This window comes from Mustelus asterias, chromosome 18, assembly GCF_964213995.1.
Source record: "Mustelus asterias chromosome 18, sMusAst1.hap1.1, whole genome shotgun sequence".
Taxonomy (NCBI): Eukaryota; Metazoa; Chordata; class Chondrichthyes; order Carcharhiniformes; family Triakidae; genus Mustelus; species Mustelus asterias.
In genome coordinates, this window is record NC_135818.1 from 7,353,004 (window position 1) to 7,376,642 (window position 23,639).

The 23,639-nt window shown below is 43.1% G+C and overlaps 1 protein-coding gene across 1 annotated transcript in view; it reads left to right on the plus strand.

Annotated features, from left to right (window-relative positions):
• The window catches only part of LOC144506934 (galectin-related protein A), a 21,564-nt gene extending 3,227 nt beyond the window's left edge, over positions 1-18,337 (plus strand). The window contains exons 3-4 of the mRNA XM_078233335.1: positions 11,147-11,321; positions 17,877-18,337. Coding sequence (XP_078089461.1) covers positions 11,147-11,321; positions 17,877-18,020 — 319 coding nt within the window. The 3' untranslated portion in view covers positions 18,021-18,337. The remainder of the gene's footprint in view (positions 1-11,146; positions 11,322-17,876) is intronic.
• Positions 18,338-23,639: the final 5,302 nt, after the last annotated feature.

Genomic DNA, 23,639 nt, shown 5'->3' on the forward strand with positions numbered 1-23,639 from the left:
GGGGAAACCAGGGAATTATAGACCCAATATTATTTTCCTGATAACAGATGAAAAATTAAGGATAGAATGGCTGGGCATCTTGAACATTTTAAACCGATCAGACAGCCAGTATGAATTTATCAAAGATAGACCAGGCCTGATTTTTGATTTGATTTATTATTGTCAGATGCATTAGTATGCAATGAAAAGTATCATTTCTTTTGTGCCAAACAGACAAAGCATACTGTTCATGGAGTACATAGGGGAGTAGGAAAGGAGAGTGTGCAGAGTGTAGTATCATAGAATCATAGAAACCCTACAGTGCAGAAGGAGGCCATTCGGCCCATCGAGTCTGCACCGACCACAATCCCACCCAGGCCCTACCCCCACATATTTTACCCGCTAATCCCTCTAACCTACACATCCCAGGACTCTAAGGGGTAATTTTTTTTTTTAACCTGGCCAATCAACCTAACCCGCACATCTTTGGATTGTGGGAGGAAACCGGAGCACCCGGAGGAAACCCACGCAGACACGAGGAGAATGTGCAAACTCCACACAGACAGTGACCCAAGCCGGGAATCGAACCCGGGACCCTGGAGCTGTGAAGCAGCAGTGCTAACCATTGTGCTACCGTGCTGCCCCTCTGTTACGGTCATAGCTAGGGTATAGAGAAAGATCAACTTAGCATATGGAGGTCCATTCAAAATGGCAGCAGGGAAGAAGCTGTATTTGAGTTGGTTGGTAGATTTTTGTATCTTTCATGCACTTCATTGAACTTTTTAAAAAAGAAGACATGACTAAATTAGTGGAAGGGGTAATGTTTATGTGTGTAATTTAAATGGACTCCCAAAAGCTATTTGAAAATGTCCTTCTGAAAAAATCTAACCTAAAGTTGAAACTTATGGAATTAAAGTCAAATTATTGACATAGTTATGAAAACGGCTCAATGGCTGGAAACAAAGGTGGGATAATTGTCAGGGTGTGACTAATTGTGTCCCACTGGCATCCAAGTTGGAACCAGAATTGTTCGCCATGTAGTCAACAATGATGATGATAGGGCCACATATTTACATCTTCTAGATAGATGGTATTGTAAGCACTATGGGTTGAAGTGTAGAATTACATGATACTGAAAGATTTAGTGAATGAGTAAAATTGTGGCAAAGGGACTTCGGTATGAGCAATTGTGAGTTTATCCACTTTGGACCTAAAGAGAATGGATTTAGTGCAATTTCTAAATAGTGAAAAGCTAAAAACAGAGGAGGCCCAGAGAGACTTGGACATTCTATGAACAAACTGAAATGTCATAACAGGTAGAAAAAAATGTCAAAAAGTCTAATGGGATGTTGACCTTCATATCTGGAGGACAAGAATACAAGGGGGTAGAAGTCTGCTTCAGCTACACAAAGCCATGGTTATACCACACCTGGAGTACTGTGTGCAGGTCTCGGCACCACACTTTAGAAAGGACATATTGGCCTTGGAGGGAGTGCAGCATATATTTACCAAATAACACCTGGACTCCAAAGGTTAAATTATGAGGAAAAATTACACAACCTATGTATTTATTCCCTGGAATTTACGGTTCGGAGGATATTTTAAATCCAAGTTTAAGATATTAAGGGAACTGATAGAATCATAAAATCCCTACAGTGAGGAAGAAGACCATTCAGCCCATCGAGCCTGCACCGACAACAATCCCACCCAGGCCTTATCCCCATAATCCCATGTTTTTACCCTGCTAATCCCCCTGACACTAAGGGCAATTTACCATGGCCAATCACCTAATCCACTAGACTGTGGGAGGAAACCAAAGCAGACACGGGGAGAACGTGAAAACTCCACCTGAGGCCGGAGTTGAACCAGGGTCTCTGCTGGATGGAGCAGACAGAAAAACTAATTCTGCTGATTGAGGAGTCTAAGGGTTCATAGTCTCAAAGATTAGAACCAACCTATTCAGGAGCGAAATTAGGAACACTTATACAAAGAAAGGGTAGTACAGTTTTAGATCTTGCTTCTGCACATAGCAGTTTATGTTTGAATAATTGTTGATTTTAAAATTAAAGTAAAGTTTATTTATTAGTCACAAGTAGGCTTACATTCACACTGTAATGAAGTTACTGTGAAAATCTCCGAGTCGCCACACTCCGGCGCCTGTTTGGGTACACTGAGAGAGAATTTAGCACGGCCAATGCGCCTAACCTGCACATCTTTGGACTGTGGGAGGAAACCAGAGCACCCGGAGGAAACCCACGCAGACATGGGGAGAATGTGCAAACTCCACACAGACAGTGACCCAAGCCGGAAATTGAACCCGGGTCCCTGGTGCTGTGAGGCAGCATTGTTAACCACTGTGCCACCGTGCTGCCCAATGATGAATGTTAAGATGAATAAGATGAATGTTAACGAAAGTATTAAGGGATATGGGGCAATGGAGGGTCTACAAAATTAGATCACAGATCAGCTGTCAATTAGATCACAGATCTCATTGGCTGGCAAAGCAGAAATGAAGGGCCAACTGACCTATTCCTGTTCATATGTTCTGCAAGATTGGGCCTTGGGTGAGGAGAGCCTTGTCCTCAAAATTGCATACAGTTCAGTGGGTGATGTGGAGAGGAAAGGTTGTTGAAGGTTTGTTGGATGGACCTTGATGAGATTAGCTTCAGAGGAATTAGCTTTGGGGATGGGAATGAGGCCACTGGAGAAAAAGGTCGGTGAACAAGACAGGATTCTTAGATTGAGGCAGAGAGAGACTCTGAACCAGTCCGGTAGGAAAAGGAGAGCTGAAGTGGCAAAAGATATGAGAAGCAATGGTGAGTAGGGCTAGTACGATTAGTTAGGATAGAGAAGGAGAAGATATCAGATGCTGAGGATCTAGTCCAATTGTCATCAGACATCTACATACATGTGTTTTCAACAAAGGTCATTAGATTGGACCATAAAGAATAGGCAACAAAAAATTCAAAGAAAATCTAAGAGGAGAACAGTGTTCACATGTGAGATTAGAGTTCTTGGCACAGGAAGAATGAGCATTCCCCATTCTTTAGTAAACATGCCACAGTTTACTTTCTCATGGCTCTGGGGAAGACGATAGGTCATAGCAAGAAAGCACAACATTCCCAAGGCTTAATCACCAACTATTTATGTACTGGTGATTCATCTTTGGTCAAAAATATATGAATCCTATATTTCTCCTCATCTACAATTATGCTGTTTTGCAACAGTAGCAGCACAAGTTCTCACCAACCATAGATTAAATATGCCAACACATTACAGAAAACAGCTACATTAATTCTTGAGCCTTTTCTGTATCATGCATAACAAATGCACACTTTGGGTGGGATTTTACGACCTCGCTTGGGCGAGGCTTGTAAAATCCCACCTGAGGCCAACCAAGAATTCCGTTCTGTGAGCCTCGTCCCGGGCAAGGCGGTAAAATTCCAGCCTTTGTCTTGTCAGTCTTATACAAGATAATGGCCATTACCCGACTGATTTACACTGAATGAAAAAAATAATATTGGCAGCGTAAAGAAGATAAGCAAAGACCTATAAATCTCTATGTAGGTCGTTTGCAATTTTGGATCTCTTGATGAGAAAGAAAGAGCAATACTTTTTGATGTATTACTTTGCTGTTCCAGTACCTGAAACTGCAGATTTGGGGAAAGATATAGAACTGAAAAATTAAGTTAAGGCAATTTATCACTTTCCATGAATTTTTTCTCAAAACATTCCTTTTAAAAATAACTGACCAGACTACAACCAATACCTCTTTGTCCCTTTGCTGTGACATGATTCCCTGGGTAACCTCTTAGTACAGTGTTCAAGTAGCCTTTGTTTGTATATCTTCATTGTCATAAATGGTCAACAGAGCCAGAGTGAATCCTATCCCCATCTGATAGCTAATACATGGTTTTCCAGCAGGCAGTAACATAATAGTGTTCAATAGTGAGAGCCCTGGCTTATTCTTATTACTATAGAGGCTAATTATGGTGGCATTAACACTGACCTTGCTGAATTTGGCGAACTCCGCATAGTTGAGGATTTCTGTTTTTGTTTTAGCTGGCTGGTCACTGAATTAAAAAAAATACATTTTGAGCCAGTGGGGGAGTGTTTCCCACCAACTTCATTAAGAAAATTAAATGAGTTTTAGAAACTTATTTCTGGCTCCAAGACAGGTGGTGTCCCGAAGCCAATGTCTTCATAACAGAAGAAGAAACAAACCACCTGTTATGTTGGGCTGCAACTCTAATGTCTCAACATTTTCTGCCCAATCCTCAGTCCTTCCATCTCCGAATGAGTGAGTTCAGTAATGAACACTTTTCCACCCAAAACAGCAACAAACACTATTTTTTAAAAATTGTGCAGCAGTTCCCAAGTAGAAGACTTTTAAAACTTCCTTATAAATCCATAGAGTAAGATTGTATACCCCTGAGTATAGAAGATTAAAAGGTGATAGGAATCTAATTGAAACATTTTAAACAGTTGATAGGAGAGAAAGAAACTTTTTTTTCCCAAAAAAGTATAATTTATTCCTAAAATATCTAAAAGTACATTCCAGAGAATTTCAAATTGGACATTACGGAAAGTGCAGTAATACTCAACTTTGATTTGATTTGATTTATTATTGTCACATGTATTAGCATACAGTGAAAAGTATTGTTTCTTGCGTGCTATACCGACAAAGCATACCGTTCGTAGAGAAGGAAAGGAGAGGGTGCAGAATGTAGTGTTACAGAATATAGTTTGAAAAGCATAGGATGAAAGTAAAAGATAGAATTATGGGCACAGCTCTCTCCATGTAGCATGTTGCACACAGATGCCTGAATACAGTTGCACTACACTGATATTTACAATATACAGTCCATGTCAAACATGCAGTGTGAAAGGTTCTACAAATTTACCAGCCTCTTGGTGCACCAAGGCGAAAGGCCTTAAGACAATGGCCTTTCCGCATTGAGCCTTTTTGGCGGCTGCTCCATGTTTTAGTGCATCCCTCAGCACGTAGTCCCTGACTTGGAATGTACCAATCCACAACACTCAGTTTTGGACAACTCTTTGCACTGGAGTGTAGTATCCATATCCTTATGCCTTGCTTTTTAGTCAACTCCCAATGCAGAACATGTAACCTGCTCCCTGTGCCACCAGTAAGGACGTGTATGAGCAGCAGAGTTAAAGATATATCCCATTTTCCATAGAATTCTGGCAGCCTTAGAATCATAGAATCCTACAGTGCAGAAGGAGGCCATTGAGCCCATCGAGCCTGACCGACCACAATCCCACCTAGGTCCTATACCCATAATCACCCTGACACTAAGGGGCAATTGAGCATGGCCAATCCACCTAACCCGCACATCTTTGGACTCTGGGAGGAAACCGGAGCACCCGGAGGAAGCCCACGCAGATACAGGGAGAACATGCAGAGTCTACACAGACAGTGACCCAAGCCACGAATCGAACACGGGTCTCTGGCACTGTGAGGCAGCAGTGCTAACCACTGTGCCACCGTGCCGCCCTTGCCATGGTTAGGACCTCATTACTGTGGAAATCATGTACAAACTCTCAAATTCCAGGATATATCAACACACTGTGCCAATGAAGAATTTGCTACATAGACCCATTTATGTTACCAACAATCAAACATCACAATATGAAAAAGAGTTGGAAAACTGCAGGACAAAATCATCTCTTATTATGAACTTGAGTGTTGCATCTTTATGACAATACCCTTCTGCAGAAAATTATTTAAGTAGTCACTTTCTATAAAAGAATATAATCTTCAGGCAGGGGGTGGACCATAGCAATGTTTTAAAGTAATTAAAAGAACGCAGAGCAAACATTAGCATAGGGCCAGCTGAGATCAGTTAAAGGTTTTGAAGTAAAGCAGAATTTTCCTAAACATCCTTTTTATGAATTTATTCTTGGGATGTGAGTGTCACCAAAGAACAAAGAAAATTACAGCATAGGAACAGGCCTTTCAGCCCTCCAAGCCTGCATCGACCATGCTGCCTGACTGAACTAAAACTCCCTACCCTTCCAGGGACCATATCCCTCTATTCCCATCCTATTCATGTGTTTGTCCAGACGCCCCTTAAAAGTCAATATCGTATCTGCTTCCACCTCCTCCCCCAGCAGCGAATTCCAGGCACCCACCACCCTCTGTGTAAAAAATTTGCCTTGTACATCTCCTTTAAACCTTGCCCCTCGCACCTTAAATCTATGCCCTCTAGTAATTGACTCTTCTACCCTGGGCAAAAGCTTCTGACTACTTTGTCCATGCCGCTCATAATCTTGTAGAATTCTATCAGGTCACCCCTCAACCTCCATCGTTCCAGTGAGAACAAACCAAGTTTCTCCAACCTCTCCTCAAAGCTAATGCCCTCCATTCCAGGCAACATCCTGGTAAATCTTTTCTGTACCCTCTCCAAAGCCTCCACATCCTTCTGGTAGTGTGGCGACCAGAATTGAACACTATGTTCCAAGTGCGGCCTAACTAAGGTTCTATAAAGCTGCAACATGACTTGCCAATTTTTAAACTCAATGCCGCGGCTGATGAAGGCAAACATGCCTTATGCCTTCTTGACTACCTTTTCCACCTGAGTTGCCATTTTCAGTGACCTGTGTACCTGTACACCCAGATCCCTCTGCCTATCAACTCTTAAGGGTTCTGCCATTTATTGTATATTTCCTATCTGTATTAGACCTTCCAAAATGCATTACCTCACATTTGTCCAGATTAAACTCCATCTGCCATCTCTCTGCCCAAGTCTCCAACCGATCTATAACCTATACCAGAAAGATCAGAATTCATTGCCTGTCGTCAGTTCCCCTTGAGAAGGATTTGATTAGCTGCCTTCTTGAACTGCTGCAGTCCATGTGGTGTTGGTACATCTATCATGCTGTTTGGGAGGGAGTTCCAGGATTTTGACCCCACAACAGTGAAGGAATGGTAATATGGGTTCAAGTCAGGATGGTGTGTGACTTGAGGGGGAGCTTAAAGGTGGTGATGTTCCCATATGTCTGCTGCTCTTGTACTTGTAGGTGGGAGGTCATGGGAGGTGCTTTCGAAGGAGCCTTGGTGAGTTGTTGCAGTGCCCTTGTGGATTGTACACACGGCTGCCACTGCGCATCAGTGGTGGAGGCAGTGACTGTTGACAGTCGTAGATCGGGTGCCAATCAAATGGCTGCTTTGTCATGAACAGTGTGATCTTTCGAAGTATTGTTGGAACTGCACTTATGCAGGTGAATGGAGAAGAATCCATCGTACATTGAGTCAATTTTGGAGCATTGTACTTTATTCAGTTGAAACGTCCAAATATTAACAATTAATTGACCCGGTCTCAAGATGCTGCAATTTCTGAAATAAAAAAGCAGTGAAGAGACAGTTATGTGGCTCCTCATCTAAAAATAGACATTGAATGATTCAACAAAGTGGGATTATGTTGTGATAACATGGTGCTAATTATTCCAGCATGTAGCAATCCTTCCCTTTTGGAGCACTACGTTTGATTGTAATGAAGACTCCTGCCAACTCCCTTGAGCATCAACCTCACGGTTCCTTTTCTGTTCAAACACCTCCCCTCATTCCAATTCTACATGATTTTTTAAAAGGTTAGGTCACCCGGACCCAGTAATTTCTTACTTTTTCAGCTGGAACTACATCCTTTTGGAGTTACAATAATCAAAGAGTTTCTGAATGTTCAGTGTAACTATTCGGGGAGTGGATTATAAAAGTTAAGTATTCCCTTTCTACTTCTGGAGTAGATACACATGAGGGTAACTTAAGATCCTGTCAACCAGTTGAGATGAATGTAAAAGAACAGGGGAGACATTCCAGTTTCCTGGCCAATATTTATTGGCTAATAATAACAAAAACAGATTAGGCGGTCATTTATCTAATTTCTGCTTGTGTGATCTTGCACTGTGCGAATTGGCTGTTTGCCAGCATAAAAGTGATTCCATTAGTTCTAAAGTACCTTTGGGTATTGTGAGCATGTGAAAACAAGTTTATTTCTATGTACTGGATGTGAATTAAGTTTTGGTATTCAGTATAAATTTTGAGATGAGTGTACTTTTTTTGCCTGAAAGAAAACCACCTAAGATCATTGTCCATGTCAGAGGGTCAAACTAATATTGAAATCTCCCCTCCTTCATTGTCTCGACTTCATCATTTTCAGGTGAGATTTGTAGACCTGCATCTTATAAATCTTACCAATGATTGTGGTTAAAATCATAGATCTTCTGGGGCGGGACAGTGGCACAGTGGTTAGCACTGCTGCCTCACAGTACCAGAGTTCAATTCTGGGCTCAGGTGACTGTGTGAAGTTTGCATGTTCTCCCCGTGCCTACGTGGGTTTCCTCTGGGTGCTTTGGTTTCCTCCCACACTCCAAAAATGTGCAGGTTAGATTGATTGGCCATGCTAAATTGCTCCTTAGCGTCAGGGGGACTAGAGAATAAATACATGGGGTTACGGGGATAGGGGCTAGGTGGGATTGTTGTTCTGTGCAGGTTTGATGGGCCGAATGGCCTCTTTCTGCACTATAGGGATTCTATGACTCCCATCTGCACAGCACTAAGCTTCCAATGGTAGCTACCTATAGAGCACAAAAAAGGGAGCAACAAAAATAGGGAGCGTGCCCATACCATGTCCTGTACCAGGAACAACTTGTCATTTTTCTGACTTGACTAACCTACACTCCCTACACTTCAGCATTTAATCCAACATTCTTAATCTGTTTACTTCTCCAAATGTTTCCTGAGAACCTCTCTCTTCAATCAAGCTTTTGTTCATGTCTCTTCACTCTCAACAGTTTAGTTCCTTCTGCACTTCATTCTCCTTTCCTGCCGCAGAAGGCTGTGGAGGCCGGGTCACTGAGTGTCTTTAAGACAGAGATTGATAGGTTCTTGATTGATAAGGGGACCAAGGGTTATGGGGAAAAGGCAGGAGAATGGGAATGAGAAAAATATCAGCCATGATTGAATGGCGGAGCAGACTCGATGGGCCGAATGGCCTAATTCTGCTCCAATGTCTTATGATCTTCTCTGAAATACCTGAGCAAATTTTAATCTACGTTTAAAAGGATGCTATTTAAATGTAGGTTATTGTTGCTACTGACGCAGTGGAAGTCAAAGAAATCTATTGTGTACCTATTTGTAGAGTACACAAGGCTGAATGAAGCTTCATCAAGCATTGGTTGGGCCTCAGCTGGAATATTGTGTTCTGTTCCGGGCATTACACAGTTGGAAGGATGGAGAGGGTTCAGAAAAGATTGATGAGAATGAGAATAACTAAAGAGGCTGTGGTTCTTCTCCTTAGAGCAGAGAAAGTTAAGAAGAGATTAGATAGGGATGCTAAGAATCATGAATAGATTTGATAGGAACTGTTTCCAGAAACAGGAGAGTTGGTAATCAAAGGACAAATATTTAAGATGATTTGCAAAAGAACCATTGGTGACATAAGGGAAATATTTATGTAGAGAATTATTTTGATCCAGAATGCACTGTCTCAACAGGTGGAAGCAGAACTTTCAAAAAGGAATTGGTAAAAACTTGTAGGGAAAATAACTTGTTAAGAGCTAGCATAGGCATGATGGGGGCTGAATAACCCTCTCCTGTGCTGCATCATTCTACGGTTACTTTCAAATTAAAATTTTCATCCAACTTGATGTTAAAGTTACGCTATATTAGCATACATCAATATCCAGCTCATGATTCCAGAGAATCACAGAAACAAGCCACTTTTGGTTTTAGCAGATCGCAGAATTGTTACACAGAAAGAGATCATTCGACCCATCTTGTCTCTGCTAGCTTTCCAAATGAGCAACACATCCAGCGTCATTCACCCCTGCCTTCTCCCCACTAACCCTGCGTATCTTTCCTTTTCAGATAATCCATTTCCCTCTTGAATGTTTCAATGGAACCTGCCTTTCCCATACTCTTGGGCAGCACATTCCAGATCTTCATCACTCGCAATGTGAAAAAGTTTCTCCTCATGTCTCCATAACTTTTTTTGCCAATTGTCTTGAATCTATGCCCTCTCATTCTTGATCCTTCCAGCAGTAGGAACAGTTTATCTCTATCTACTCCGTCCATTATATAACCCTTATAGAACCATAGAATCCCTATAGTGTAGAAGGGATCCATTCGGCCAATCAAGTCGGCACTGACTCTCTGAAATAGCATCTTACCCAGGCCCACCCCCCACCCTATATCCATAACACCACACATTTACTATGGCTAATCTACCTACACATCTTGGGACACGAAGGGACAATTTAGCATGGCTAATCCACCTAACCTTCACATCTTTGGCCTGTGAGAGGAAACCGGAGCATCCGGAGGAAGCCCACGCACACACGGGGAGAACGTGCAAACTCCACACAGACAGTCACCCAAGGCCAGAATTGTACCTGGGTCCCTGGTACTGCAAGGCAGCAGTGAAAACACTGTGCCACCGTGCCGCCCCAAATCATTTGGGTATTACTTTGAATACTCAAATCTCCTCCCAATCGTCTCTTTTCCGAGGAAAACAATCCCAACTTCTCCAATCTATGCAACTGAAGTTCCTAATCCCTGGAAATGTTCTCATGAATTTTTTGCTGCACTCTCTTATATCTTTCCTAAAGTATGGCACCCAGAACTGGACTCAATACTCCAGCTAAGGCCAAAGAAGAGTTTTATACAAATTTAATATAACCTCCTTGATCTTGTACTCCATTCCCCTATTAATGAAGCCTTTGATACTGTGTGCTTTTCCAGCTGCCTTTATCTCACACTAACGACAACAGATGAGAAAGATCCCAAGTTCTAGCCTTGTGCAAGGTTGACTAATTACAGGAGATGCTATAATTAGCTCACTGGCCCTAACTAATGAAACATTTATTCAGGATTTTCACTGACAGCAATAGCAGGCAAAACTTTACCTGCCAGGTGAGGCCAGGATCAGGTTTGGTTCTGATATATCACAGTCGAATGCCTGCTGTCGAATTGCATGACTAATGGTTGCTGAAAGTTGATGCCAATTATGGGCCAGTAATCCAACATAACTTGCTGCTTACGTCAGGAGTATAAGGAAAAAGCAAGTTTGAAAACAAGGACCAACCTTTCAAATGTGACTCTTTTCCTGATCACGTGTGGTTAATGCTTGCACTTGCGATTATCCAACAGCTTTGTACTAAGTCTCATCAGCAACCCTTCAGAACCAGAGGCAGATGTAGGCCTCGAAGTGACTATTAACTTCCGGGATCACTCAGTTGTACGGAATGCCAAAGTTTCAGGAAAATGGGGAAAAGAAGAGAAAATCATACCTTACTTCCCATTCACAGCTTTGCAGCACTTCAAGGTGAGTGTCAGGTAAAACTATATAAAGCTTGCGCCATCTTTATGTACTATCCTGAAAGACAAGACAGGGTAGATATGCTAATTGCTTTGAAGTGAATGAGCAGAAACTCAAGCTAGTGAGAGCATTAGTGGAATTTTTATTGTATCAGTTTGTATCTAGGCAAATGCATGAATATAATTTAACTCAAGAACTGTAACATTTTCTTTCTACCAACTCTGTGCATAATTAATAATGTAGTTACGTTCAAAATCAGTGATCCCCTTGTTTAGAGTCTTCAACAAGTGAGCGGCTGAAACATCTTCAGGCTGAATGTCACATCTCTGCAGAGTTCAGGAGCCAGAACAACAGTGGGTGCAAGTTGCCTCAATGCCCTCATAAAGAGGATAAAAACAAAATGGCCATACCCGATTGAGAATTTTCGATCTTTTCCGGTTGATGTTATAGGTTAGATAGTAGCCCCTAAACTCTGAGGCCTGGATTCAAATCCAGTCCTGAGTGATGGGAGTGAAAGTCTGTGTTTGGGAAAAGAGCAGGGAAGTGGGACAAATTGGATAACTGTCTCAGAGTGCCAGCACAGGCACGATGGGCTGACCGGCCTCTTTCTGTACTGTAAGACTCTATGAAGTGCATGTAAGAGTAAAAAATAGGCGAGGCTGACATTGATCAGATCGCAACTTGAGTACTGCGTGAATTTAAGTATATTTATATTATTGTAACTCTGTAGAAGTTTGAGGTACTTGGGATATAATTGAATATAAATATCTCGGATGATATGGCAGAAATGTGCACGAAGAGAGATCAAGCATGGCTGCTTAGTCTTTATACTAAGAAGCTTGGTCCATGCTAACTACACATCATTAGGCATGTGGTTAGTATAAAATAATCCTGTCACTTGATCAAAAAATTGGAACTCCATCCCCAACATCATTTGTGTGTGCCTACACCAAATGGACTGCAGAGGTTCAAGAAGGCAGCTCATCACCACCACCTCAGGAACAATTAGGGATGGCAACAAATGATGACCTTGCCAGCTATGCCCACATCCCATGAATAAAATGGCTCAAATTCAAAACAATTCTACAGTTGTTTCAAATCTTCAGACTCATCCCCACCAAAAAAATACACCCACGCCTGACACTTCACCATATCGGATTCAGCTCATTTTCTGGTCATTTGTAGTACCTTTGCAAGGACAAACATTTGCAGAGCCTGTCATTAACGTCAGAACGAATGCTCCAGTCCACTTCTTTGCCCTTCCACCAGCATCTCACAATGAAACCACTTTCAGAAAGTGGTGAAAGGGAAAAGCATTCATCTAAATGATTGTCCAGTACACAATTGTAAATAGCTGTCAGCACAATGAAAGCTGTAACTCCAGCTTTGGTTTCTGATACTTTGATAACAAGAGTGAAGGTTTTACTTTGTGACTTGATGCCAGATAGCAATGATTTTATACAATATACATTATTGATTGCAGACCATTTTGCTGCTTTGATTTTACTCAGTGAACCAAAACATTTGTTCATTAGCACTCATGCCCAGAACTAAAGACTGTTGAGTTACATCTTGGAAGGAGAGGCAACATAAACAAAATGGTACCGTTTTAAAGGTGGTGCGGGAACAAAATGACCTGCAGGACTCACATACACAAATCCTTGAAGTTGGCAGGACAAATTGAGAAAGCTGTTTAAGACAGAGATTGATAGGTCTTAAACTGTGTTGCTCGGGCTGCAGTGGAGAGTGACAGTTGGGGAAGTGTGGGGAAGTTTTTTGTTTTCTTTTTTTCTTGCTGGTAATGGCTTCAGGGATGGCAGTTCAGGCAGTATGCTGCATCTCCTGTGGGATGTATGTGGTGAGGAAATCCAGTAGTGTTTCAGGAGATTTTAGTTGTAAGAAGTGCATTAGATTGCAGCTTCTGGAGGAGCGTGTAAAGGAGCTGGAGGGGGAGGTAGAGGAACTCCGCATAATTCGGGAGGCGGAGGTGGAAGTTGATAGGAGTTATAGAGAAATAGTAACTCCTAGAAATGAGGCTTGGGTCAATGCCAGGAGGAGGGGTAAGAAGCAATCAGGAAGACAATCCCCTGGGGCGGTTCCCCTCCATAATAGGTTTTCGGTGCTGGAGGCTACAGTTGAGGAGGAATCAACTGAGCATAGAGAGCAGATCTCTGGGGGTGAGCCGAGTGAGAAAGCTCAGGTGGTTAGGGGCTGTAAAAGACTGGGCCTTGTGATTGGGGACTCCACAATTAAGGAGACAGATAGGAGGATCGGAACTAAAGGTAGGGACTCAGGGTTGGTGTGTTGCCTACCAGGGGCTGGGGTCCGGGATGTGTCTGACAGGGTATTTAGGACTCTTAGGGGGGAGGGAGATAAACCACAAGTTATTGTACATGTGGGGACACACGACATAGGGAGGATAGGGGAAGGGGATATTAGGCAGGGATTTATGGAGTTGGGGTGGAAACTAAAGGCCAAGACTGACAGAGTGGTTATCTCTGGACTCTTGCCTGTACCACGGGATAGTTTAGAGAGGAATAGGGAGAGGGAAGGTTTGAATTCATGGCTGAGGGGATGGTGCAGGAGGGAGGGGTTCAGGTACTTAAGCAATTGGGGCTCGTACTGGGGAAGGTGTGACCTCTATGAGAAGGATGGTCTACACCTTAATCAGAAGGGGACCAATATCCTGGGGGGTAAATTTGCTAAGGCCATGCAGGGAGGTTTAAACTGATTCGGGGGGGGGCGAGGGATCCTGAGTAGTGGGGCTGAAAGTGAGGGATGCATGGATGGGGACTGCAATGCACGGCATTGCAGAGGTGGGGTGGAGCAGGGTTTGAAATGTGTATACTTCAATGCCAGGAGTATTCGCAATAAAGTGGGTGAACTTGCAGCGTGGATCAGTACCTGGGACTTCGATGTTGTGGCTATTTCAGAGACATGGATAGAGCAGGGGCAGGAATGGATGCTGCAGGTCCCGGGGTTCAAATGTTTTAGTCGAAGTAGGGAAGGAGGTAGAAGAGGGGGAGGGGTAGCATTATTGGTCAGAGATTGTATCACAGTGTCAGAGAGGAGGTTTGATGAGGACTTATCTGTTGAGGTAGTATGGGCGGAGATTAGAAATAGGAGAGGAGAGGTCACCCTGTTGGGAGTCTTTTATAGACCTCCTAAAAGTTCTAGAGAGGTTGAGGAAAGGATTGCGGAGTCAATCCTGCTTAGGAGTGAAAGTAATAGGGCAATTGTTATGGGGGATTTTAACTTGACTAATATTGACTGGAATTGTTATAGCTCTAGCTCGTTAGAGGGGTCAGTTTTTGTTCAAAGCGTGCAGGAAGGTTTTTTGACTCAGTATGTAGACAGGCCAACTAGAGGTGAGGCTATATTGGATCTGGTGCTGGGAAATGAGCCAGACCAGGTGCTAGACTTGGAAGTTGGTGTGCATTTTGGTGATAGTGACCACAATTCGGTTACGTTCACCTTAGTGATGGAAAGGGATAGGCATGAACCTCGGGCCAATGGTTTTAGCTGGGGGAAGGGTAATTATGAGGCTATTAGGAGAGAATTAGGAAACATAGGTTGGACTAGGAGATTACAGGGACTGGGAACGTCCGACATGTGGAGTTTTTTCAAGGAGCAGCTACTGCGAGTCTGTGATAGGTATGTCCCTGTCAGGCAAGGAGGAATTGGTAGGGCTAGGGAACCGTGGTGCACCAAAAAAGTTTCTTTGTTGGTTAAAAAGAAAAAGGAGGCTTATGTTCGGATGAGACGTGAGCACTCGGGTAGTGCACTAGAAAGCTTTAGATTGGCTAAGAGGGAGTTGAAGAGCGAGCTTAGAAGGGCTAAAAGGGGACATGAGAAGACTTTGGCGGATAGGGTTAAAGAGAATCCTAAGGCGTTCTATAGGTATGTCAAGAACAGAAGGTTGGTTAGGGCAAGTTTAGGGCCAGTTATAGATGGCAGAGGGAAGTTATGTGTGGAACCGGAGGAGATTGGTGAAGCATTGAACCAATATTTCTCTTCGGTGTTCACGCAAGGGGACATGAATATAGCTGAGGAGGACACTGGGTTGCAAGGGAGTAGAATAGACAGTATTACAGTTGATAAGGAGGATGTGCAGGATATTCTGGAGGGTCTGAAAATAGATAAATCCCCTGGTCCGGATGGGATTTATCCAAGGATTCTCTGGGAGGCAAGAGAAGTGATTGCAGAGCCTCTGGCTCTGATCTTCAGGTCGTCGTTGGCCTCTGGTATAGTACCAGAAGATTGGAGGTTAGCGAATGTTGTCCCATTGTTTAAGAAGGGGAACAGAGACTTCCCCGGGAATTATAGACCGGTGAGTCTCACTTCTGTTGTCGGCAAGATGTTGGAAAAAATTATAAGGGATAGGATTTATAGTTATTTGGAGAGTAATGAATTGATAGGTGATAGTCAGCATGGTTTTGTGGCAGGTAGGTCGTGCCTTACTAACCTTATTGAGTTTTTTGAGAAAGTGACCAAGGAGGTGGATGGGGGCAAGGCAGTGGACGTGGTATATATGGATTTTAGTAAGGCGTTTGATAAGGTTCACCATGGTAGGCTTCTGCAGAAAATGCAGATGTATGGGATTGGGGGTGATCTAGGAAATTGGATCAGGAATTGGCTAGCGGATAGGAAACAGAGGGTGGTGGTTGATAGTAAATATTCATCATGGAGTGCGGTTACAAGTGGTGTACCTCAGGGATCTGTTTTGGGGCCACTGCTGTTTGTAATATTTATTAATGATCTGGATGAGGGTATAGTTGGGTGGATTAGCAAATTTGCTGATGACACCAAAGTCGGTGGTGTGGTAGACAGTGAGGAAGGGTGTCGTAGTTTGCAGGAAGACTTAGACAGGTTGCAAAGTTGGGCCGAGAGGTGGCGGATGGAATTTAATGCGGAGAAGTGTGAGGTAATTCACTTTGGTAGGAATAACAGATGTGTTGAGTATAGGGCTAACGGGAGGACTTTGAATAGTGTGGAGGAGCAGAGGGATCTAGGTGTATGTGTGCATAGATCCCTGAAAGTTGGGAATCAAGTAGATAAGGTTGTTAAGAAGGCATATGGTGTCTTGGCGTTTATTGGTAGGGGGATTGAATTTAGGAGTCGTAGCGTTATGTTGCAACTGTACACAACTCTGGTGCGGCCGCACTTGGAGTACTGTGTGCAGTTCTGGTCCCCACATTACAGGAAGGATGTGGAGGCTTTGGAGAGGGTGCAGAGGAGGTTTACCAGGATGTTGCCTGGTATGGAGGGGAGATCCTATGAGGAGAGGCTGAGGGATTTGGGATTGTTTTCGCTGGAAAGGCGGCGGCTAAGAGGGGATCTTATTGAAACATATAAGATGATTAGAGGTTTAGATAGGGTGGATAGTGATAGCCTTTTTCCTCTGATGGAGAAATCCAGCACGAGGGGGCATGGCTTTAAATTGAGGGGGGGTAGTTATAGAACCGATGTCAGGGGTAGGTTCTTTACCCAGAGGGTGGTGAGGGATTGGAATGCCCTGCCAGCATCAGTAGTAAATGCGCCTAGTTTGGGGGCGTTTAAGAGATCCGTAGATAGGTTCATGGACGAAAAGAAATTGGTTTAGGTTGGAGGGTCACAGTTTTTTTTTTAACTGGTCGGTGCAACATCGTGGGCCGAAGGGCCTGTTCTGCGCTGTAATGTTCTATGTTCTATGTTCTATAAAATAAAAACAACCCTTGGCTTGATTAATAGAGGTGTGGAGTTCAAAAGCGGAGACTTTATACTAGACCTTTATTAATCATCAGTTAAACCATAGCTGGAGTATTGTGTCCAATTTTGGGCGCCATATTTCAGGAAGGATGTCAAAGTCTTTGGGTCCAGAGGAGATTTCCCACAAAGATAACAAGAATGAGGACCTTCAGTTTTAAAGTGAGACTGACGAAGCTGGGATTACTCTCCACGGGGTACAGAATGTTAAGATTTAATGGAGGTGTTCAAAATCATGAAGGGTTTTGATAGAGTAAATGAGGAGAAACTGGCAACAGTGTCGGTAACCAGAGGACACAGACATAAGGACACCGACTGCATGGTGGCACAGTGGTTAACACTGCTGCCTCACAGCACCAAGGACCCAAGTTCAATTTTGGCCTCGGGTCACTGTCTGTGTGGAGTATGCACTTTTTCCCCTTGTCTGCGTGGGTTTCCTCCGGTTGCTCCAGTTTACTCCCACAATCCAAACATGTGCGGGCTAGGTTGATTGGCCATGCTAAATTGACCCTGGTGTCGGGGGATTAGCAGGGTAATTGTGAGGGGTTACAGGAATTGTGGATGGGATTGTGGTCGGTACAGACTAGATGGGCCGAATGGCCTCCTTCTGTACTGTAGGGATTCTATGAAAAGCAGATTTAGTAGTAATTTTTAAAGTACTTACTTAGAAAGGAAATATTTGAAGGACTATGTGGAAAGAGCAGGCAAGTGAGACGAATTGGATAACCAACAGAGAGTACAAGCATGATGTTCTCAATAACCTCTTTCTGTGTTGTGTGATTGCACAATGTGACCTTTCAAAATATTTGATTTCAGATGGAAATCCTTTGTGAACACCAGCAGTTCCGGGTCCAGGTGGATGGACAGAGGCTATTTGATTTTACGTACCGCATCCAACAACTACAAAAACTAACTGCTTTAAAAATTACAGGTGATGTCCGACTGACGAAAGTAGTTTGATTTTTGTGATGATACTTCTCAAGAAAAGACAACTTAAGAAGCAGGTGACTTTCCCAGCTTTTATAACTCAGTTAGGTATTTTAAAGTCTGCAGACTCTCTGATCCTGCACCACTGGCTTTCCGAGCAGCAGCAGAAATTTTTGCAAACATTGGAAAAGTGTGATTTTAAAAAAACAATTAAAAATGATCAGCGTTTGTTCAAGACAGATCTGTGCAGTGAAGTTTTTCAACAATTGAATTTGACTTTTAAAGTATAGTGACAAATTGGACCTGGTTAAGAGCTTTTTCCTTTCTGTAATTAAATAGTTTGGATGTTTTGAGGTTTGTCTGCACTTGCTTTTTTGTTTACACCACACTGTGAACAGTTAGCTCTCCTATTGCTTTAATATTGGCCAACGTGTCCTATTATTTGAAGTATGTCAAAGAGCACTTGTATGTGCAATAAAGGACATATAGACCCCACCAATTGCCTTACACCATCATTGTTTATCCCGAACAGCTACCTATAATATTTGATTTTGTTTTATTTATTTGCAGGACATGGGTGTCGCTGGCTAGCCTGCATTTATTGCCCATCCCTAGTTGCCCGAGGGCAGTTTTTAAAAATTCATTCATGGGACATGGGTGTCGCTGGCTGGCCAGCATTTATTGCCCATCCCTAGTTGCCTGAGGGCAGTTGAGAGTCAACCACATTGCTGTGGCTCTGGAGTCACATGTAGACCAGACCGGGTAAGGACGGCAGATTTCCTTCCCTAAAGGACATTAATGAACCAGACAGGCTTTTCCAACAATTGACAATGGTTTCATGGTCATCAGTAGATTCTTAATTCCAGATATTTATTTTTATTATTGAATTCAAATTCCATCATCTGCCATGACGGGATTCGAACCCGTGTCCCCAGAACATTAGCTGAGTTTCTGGATTAATAATCTAGTGCTAATACCACTAGGCCATCGGATGCCCATTGATTTATTATTGTCACATGTATTAATATACAGTGAAAAGCATTGTTTCTTGCGCGCTGTACAGACAAAGCATACCGTTCATAGTGAAGGAAAGGAGAGAGTGCAGAATGTAGTGTTACAGTCATAGCTAGGGTGTAGAGAAAGATCAACTTAATGCGAGGTAGGTCCATTTAAAAGTCTGATAGCAGCAGGGAAGAAGCTGTTCTTGAGTCGGTTGGTACGTGTCCTCAGACTTTTGTATCTTCTTCCTGACGGAGAAGGTGGAAGAGAGAATGTCCGGAGTACAGGGGGGGTCCTTGATTATGCGGCTGCTTTTCCGAGGCAGCATAAATATGGCATCGCAGGCAATGCTTCAACATTATTAGGTGAGCCAGCCATCTCGACAGCTCAAGGCACTGTTAGCACCTTGTAAATTACCTGCCCTTAACCTAATCTTCCCCCAACCCCACAGTTGACTTGTGAGTGCCCACTACTGCAAGCCCTCCTTACTAATCTGCTGAGCTGGACACAGTTTTAAACCTTGGAAGTGTATTTTTTCCCTCATTGCAGTTAAATATGATCCATCTTAAAAACAGTGAATTGAGGTGACATGTTCCAGCTCTTTTATAGGATGAGAGAGTGCTCCTGACCCGTTCAACTTGCCTTCCTACAGAAACCGGATGGTTACAGAATTTTAATCTCACTAAAGCCAATTGTCTGTGTTCAGCACATAATTCTGAATCACCCTTTCTGTGCTGAGTTCTTTTTCATTTCCACTGATTCTATTTTTCCAAAAATATACTTCATAAAATTTGTAAAAGTACAATACACAACAGTTCAGATTTAACCTTTTATATAAAGTGCAGTACAGATCAGTTTACTTCAGTATGATGCATGAGGTACCTCACTACACTTACAGGTCATTTTTACAATTTGCATTTACATTTCATATTAACCATTCTCTGGTGCATCCAGCCCAAGGGATTTGATATGGTTTCCAGCCCCTCGTTCTACTGTGGCAGGAGCAGGTTTCTCCACTGAAACCTTTGTGACATCTGCCTCGAGCTATACGGTGTCCCCCAGCATGTAGCCCTGGACTGAGAATTCACCAATCTGAAAGGATTGGTCACCCACAGCTCTTTTCACTGGACGACCAGCAAGATTCAGGCAGACCAAAAGAGCGTTTTTAACTGAGTTGATGCATCCCTGAGAACGGTCTGTACAATAGAGAGTCCTACATTACAGAGTGCTTGGAATGAATCTTATAAAAAACTGCAACTCTTTCCATATCTTCTTTGCAAAGGCACATTCCAGAAGGAGTTGGGTGACAGTCTGTACCCCGCTGTACCCTCCAGGGAAACGCACAGATGCAGTGAGATGCCCAGCGTGCCCCCTGCCCCGCCCACCCCACCGAGCCCTCCGTGATGTTATGTACAGACCACTGCCTGATGGACTTGTGGTCGCAGGTGTTTTTCTGTACAAACTTTTCCACAAAGGATAGGTGGTAGGGCGAGGGTGTTACAACCAGTGAGGATACATGTCTGCCACATTCGGGCATTTATTTCTCACTCCTCAACTGATCGTAACAACAGGGCTTTTTGTAACTATCAGGATGAAGGTTCTTTACGGAAAGAAATCTGCCATCCTTACCTGGTCTGGCCTACATGTGACTCCAGAGCCACAGCAATGTGGTTGACTCTCAACTGCTCTTGGGCAACTAGGGATGGGCAATAAATGCTGGCCTACGAATAAATAAAAAACAAGGTAATTCAATGTCTGTGCTTAACCATCCACATGCTGATTATAAAGAACCCAGTCTGACAGACTTTCTTTAATTTACATACAAAGGGGTTTTTGTTGAGCTAAAAACGCACTCAGGTACAGTTAAAAAGATATTTAAAAAGGTAAACCCGCATTCTGACCTCCACAACACACACAAGCATGCAAAATAATAAGTTTTACAATAGGCAATTAGTTTTTTTAAAGTGGCATTTTGGCCTTTTGGCTAAGATGCAAATGAGATCAAGCCATGGAGAAGGTGCAATGCCTGCTCCAATCAGCTTGGATCATGTAGATCAAGCCCAAGACAGGAGGTGAGAGGCCTGTCTTGTCAGCTTGGATCGGGAATGACTCACTTGTTGAAACTTTGAATTGGACTTTGATTGGATTGAATTGGATATAAACAAAAAATATATAGTTTTTGGCCAAATTAAACTTCAATTTTAAAAGGTCAAAGAAACCCAACAGTTTGAGTCCTTCGCTGGTACCTTTAGCCATGGCAGATTTTTCCCATGTTGGTCTTGGAATTTCAGTGGAGCTGAAGCCGACATAAACTGTAATTTCTGGGAGCACCTCTTCCAAACAATAATCCACACTCTGACGGCACTGTCACAGCTCTTGCTGCTCAGTTCAAATTAATACTGGGGCGTCATCGTGGCACAGTGGTTAGCATTGCTGCCTCACAGCGCCAGGGACCCGAGTTCGATTCCCGGCTTGGGTCACTGTCTGTGTGGAATCTGCATATTCTCCCAGTGTCTATGTAGGTTTCCTCCGGGTGCTCCGGTTTCCTCCCACAGTCCGAAAAACATGCAGGTTAGGTGGATTGGCCATGCTAAATTATCCCTTAGTGTCAGGGAGATCAGCTAGGGTAAATGCATGGGGTTATGGGGATAGGGCCTGGGTGGGATTGTGATCGGTACAGACCCGATGGGCCAAATGGCCTCTTTCTGCACTGTAGGGGTTCTATGAATACTGTCATCGCTGGTATTGGCAAAGGGAGGAACAGAGATATTTCTCCTATCTTTCTCAGCAATCAGTCGGGTGTGTCAAGGTTATGTAAAGATAAACATGGGTGTTCTTTGAATACAGAATCTTTACAGTGCAGAAGGAGGCCATTCGGCACATCGAGTTTGCACTGACTCACTGAAAAAGCATTCTATCTAATCCCACACCCCTGCCTTAGCCATGTAACCTTGCATGTTCTTTCTTTTCAGTAAGAAGTCTCATAACACCAGGTTAAAGTCTGATTAAAGACCTGATGAAGGAGCAGCGCTCCAAAAGCTCATGATTCCAAATAAACCTGTTGTACTTTAACTTAGTATTATGAGACTTCTTACTGTGCCTACCCCAATCCAACGCCGGCATCTCTGTATCTTTCTTTTCAGATAAAATCCAATTCCCGTTAATTGAACCTGCCTCCTCCAGGAAGTTTGTTCCAGACTCCAACCACCCTCTGGGTGAAAAACATTTTCCACACATCACTGTTACCCCTGATGCCAATTATTTTGAATATGTGCCCTCTATTCTTGATGCTCTTGAATGGATTCACTTTCTCACTAATTATCCTGTCCATACCCCTCAGGATCTTGAATTCCTCTATCAGGCCTCTTCTCAGGTTGTTTTCTCCAAGGAAAACAGATCCAACTTCTTCAATCTATCTTTGTAGCTTCAGTTGTTTATCCCTGGAATCATTCTTGTGAATCAGATTACTAATTGATCATTAATAGAAACGTCCCTTTGATAAAAAGCCAGAGTCACAAGTGCATCCAACAGTAAGTTATTGCAGTGAAATCGTATTTCAGAACCAAAAACAATTCAATTTTTTTTCCATTTAATTGACAATCTATTGAGACATAAGGTGCACAGAGGTGGCGTATTATTAATGCAGGAATAAATGCGCCTTATCATAGAATCCCTACAGTGCAGAAGGAGACCATTCAGCCCATCAAGTTTGCACCGATTCTTACCCAGGCCCTATCCCTGTAACCCCACTAATCCCCTTAACCTTTATATGTCTTGGGACACTAAGGGACAAGTTAGCATAGCCAATCCACCTAACCTGCACATCTTTGGGAGGAAACCAGAGCACTCAGAAAAAGCCCACGCAGACACGGGGAAATGTGCAGTCTCCACACATACAGTGCCCCAAAGCTGGAATTGAACCTGCGTCCCTGGCACTGTGAGGCAGCCGTGCTAACCACCATGCTGCCCTTGAAGTAACGCAACGAAAGCTCCTAAGTGGGAATCATGCCCCTCGACCAACAAAGCCTTGATATAATGGAAGTTGGGTTTGAGTCAGCATTTCATGATGTGTAGTGGAGATGAGGCAAGAGCCTGGGTCCAGAACAGATAGCTTATTGTGTATTGCAGCAACTCTTTATGAAGCAACAGACAAGCCACATTCTGTCTCAGTGAGTTCAACTTGAGCACAAGTCAGTAGTAACATCAAAAGTAAATTTTTGTTTAATATTAAAAGTAATCTTTGGACAGCCTGTGATTAGCACTGCTGCCTCATAGCGCCAGGGACCCAGGTTCGATTCCTAGCTTGGCTCACTGTCTGTGCGGCGTCTGCACGTTCCCCCCGTGGGTTTCCTCAAGGTGCTCCGGTTTCCTCCCACAGTCCAAAGTTGTGCAGGTTAGGTGCATTAGCCATGTTAAATTCACCCTCAGTGTACCCAAACAGGTGCCGGAATATGGTGACTGGGGGATTTTCACAGTAACTTCATTGCAGTGTGAATGTAAACCTACTTGTGACACTAATAAATAAGCTTAAACTTAAATTGACAGTCGAGCTACAGGTTGGATATTCTGTTGAGGTGAATATACCTCCTACTATACTCAGGTAGCATCATTCCTTCATTTGGGCAAAAGGTGTATCCCTTATTTGGCCCAACA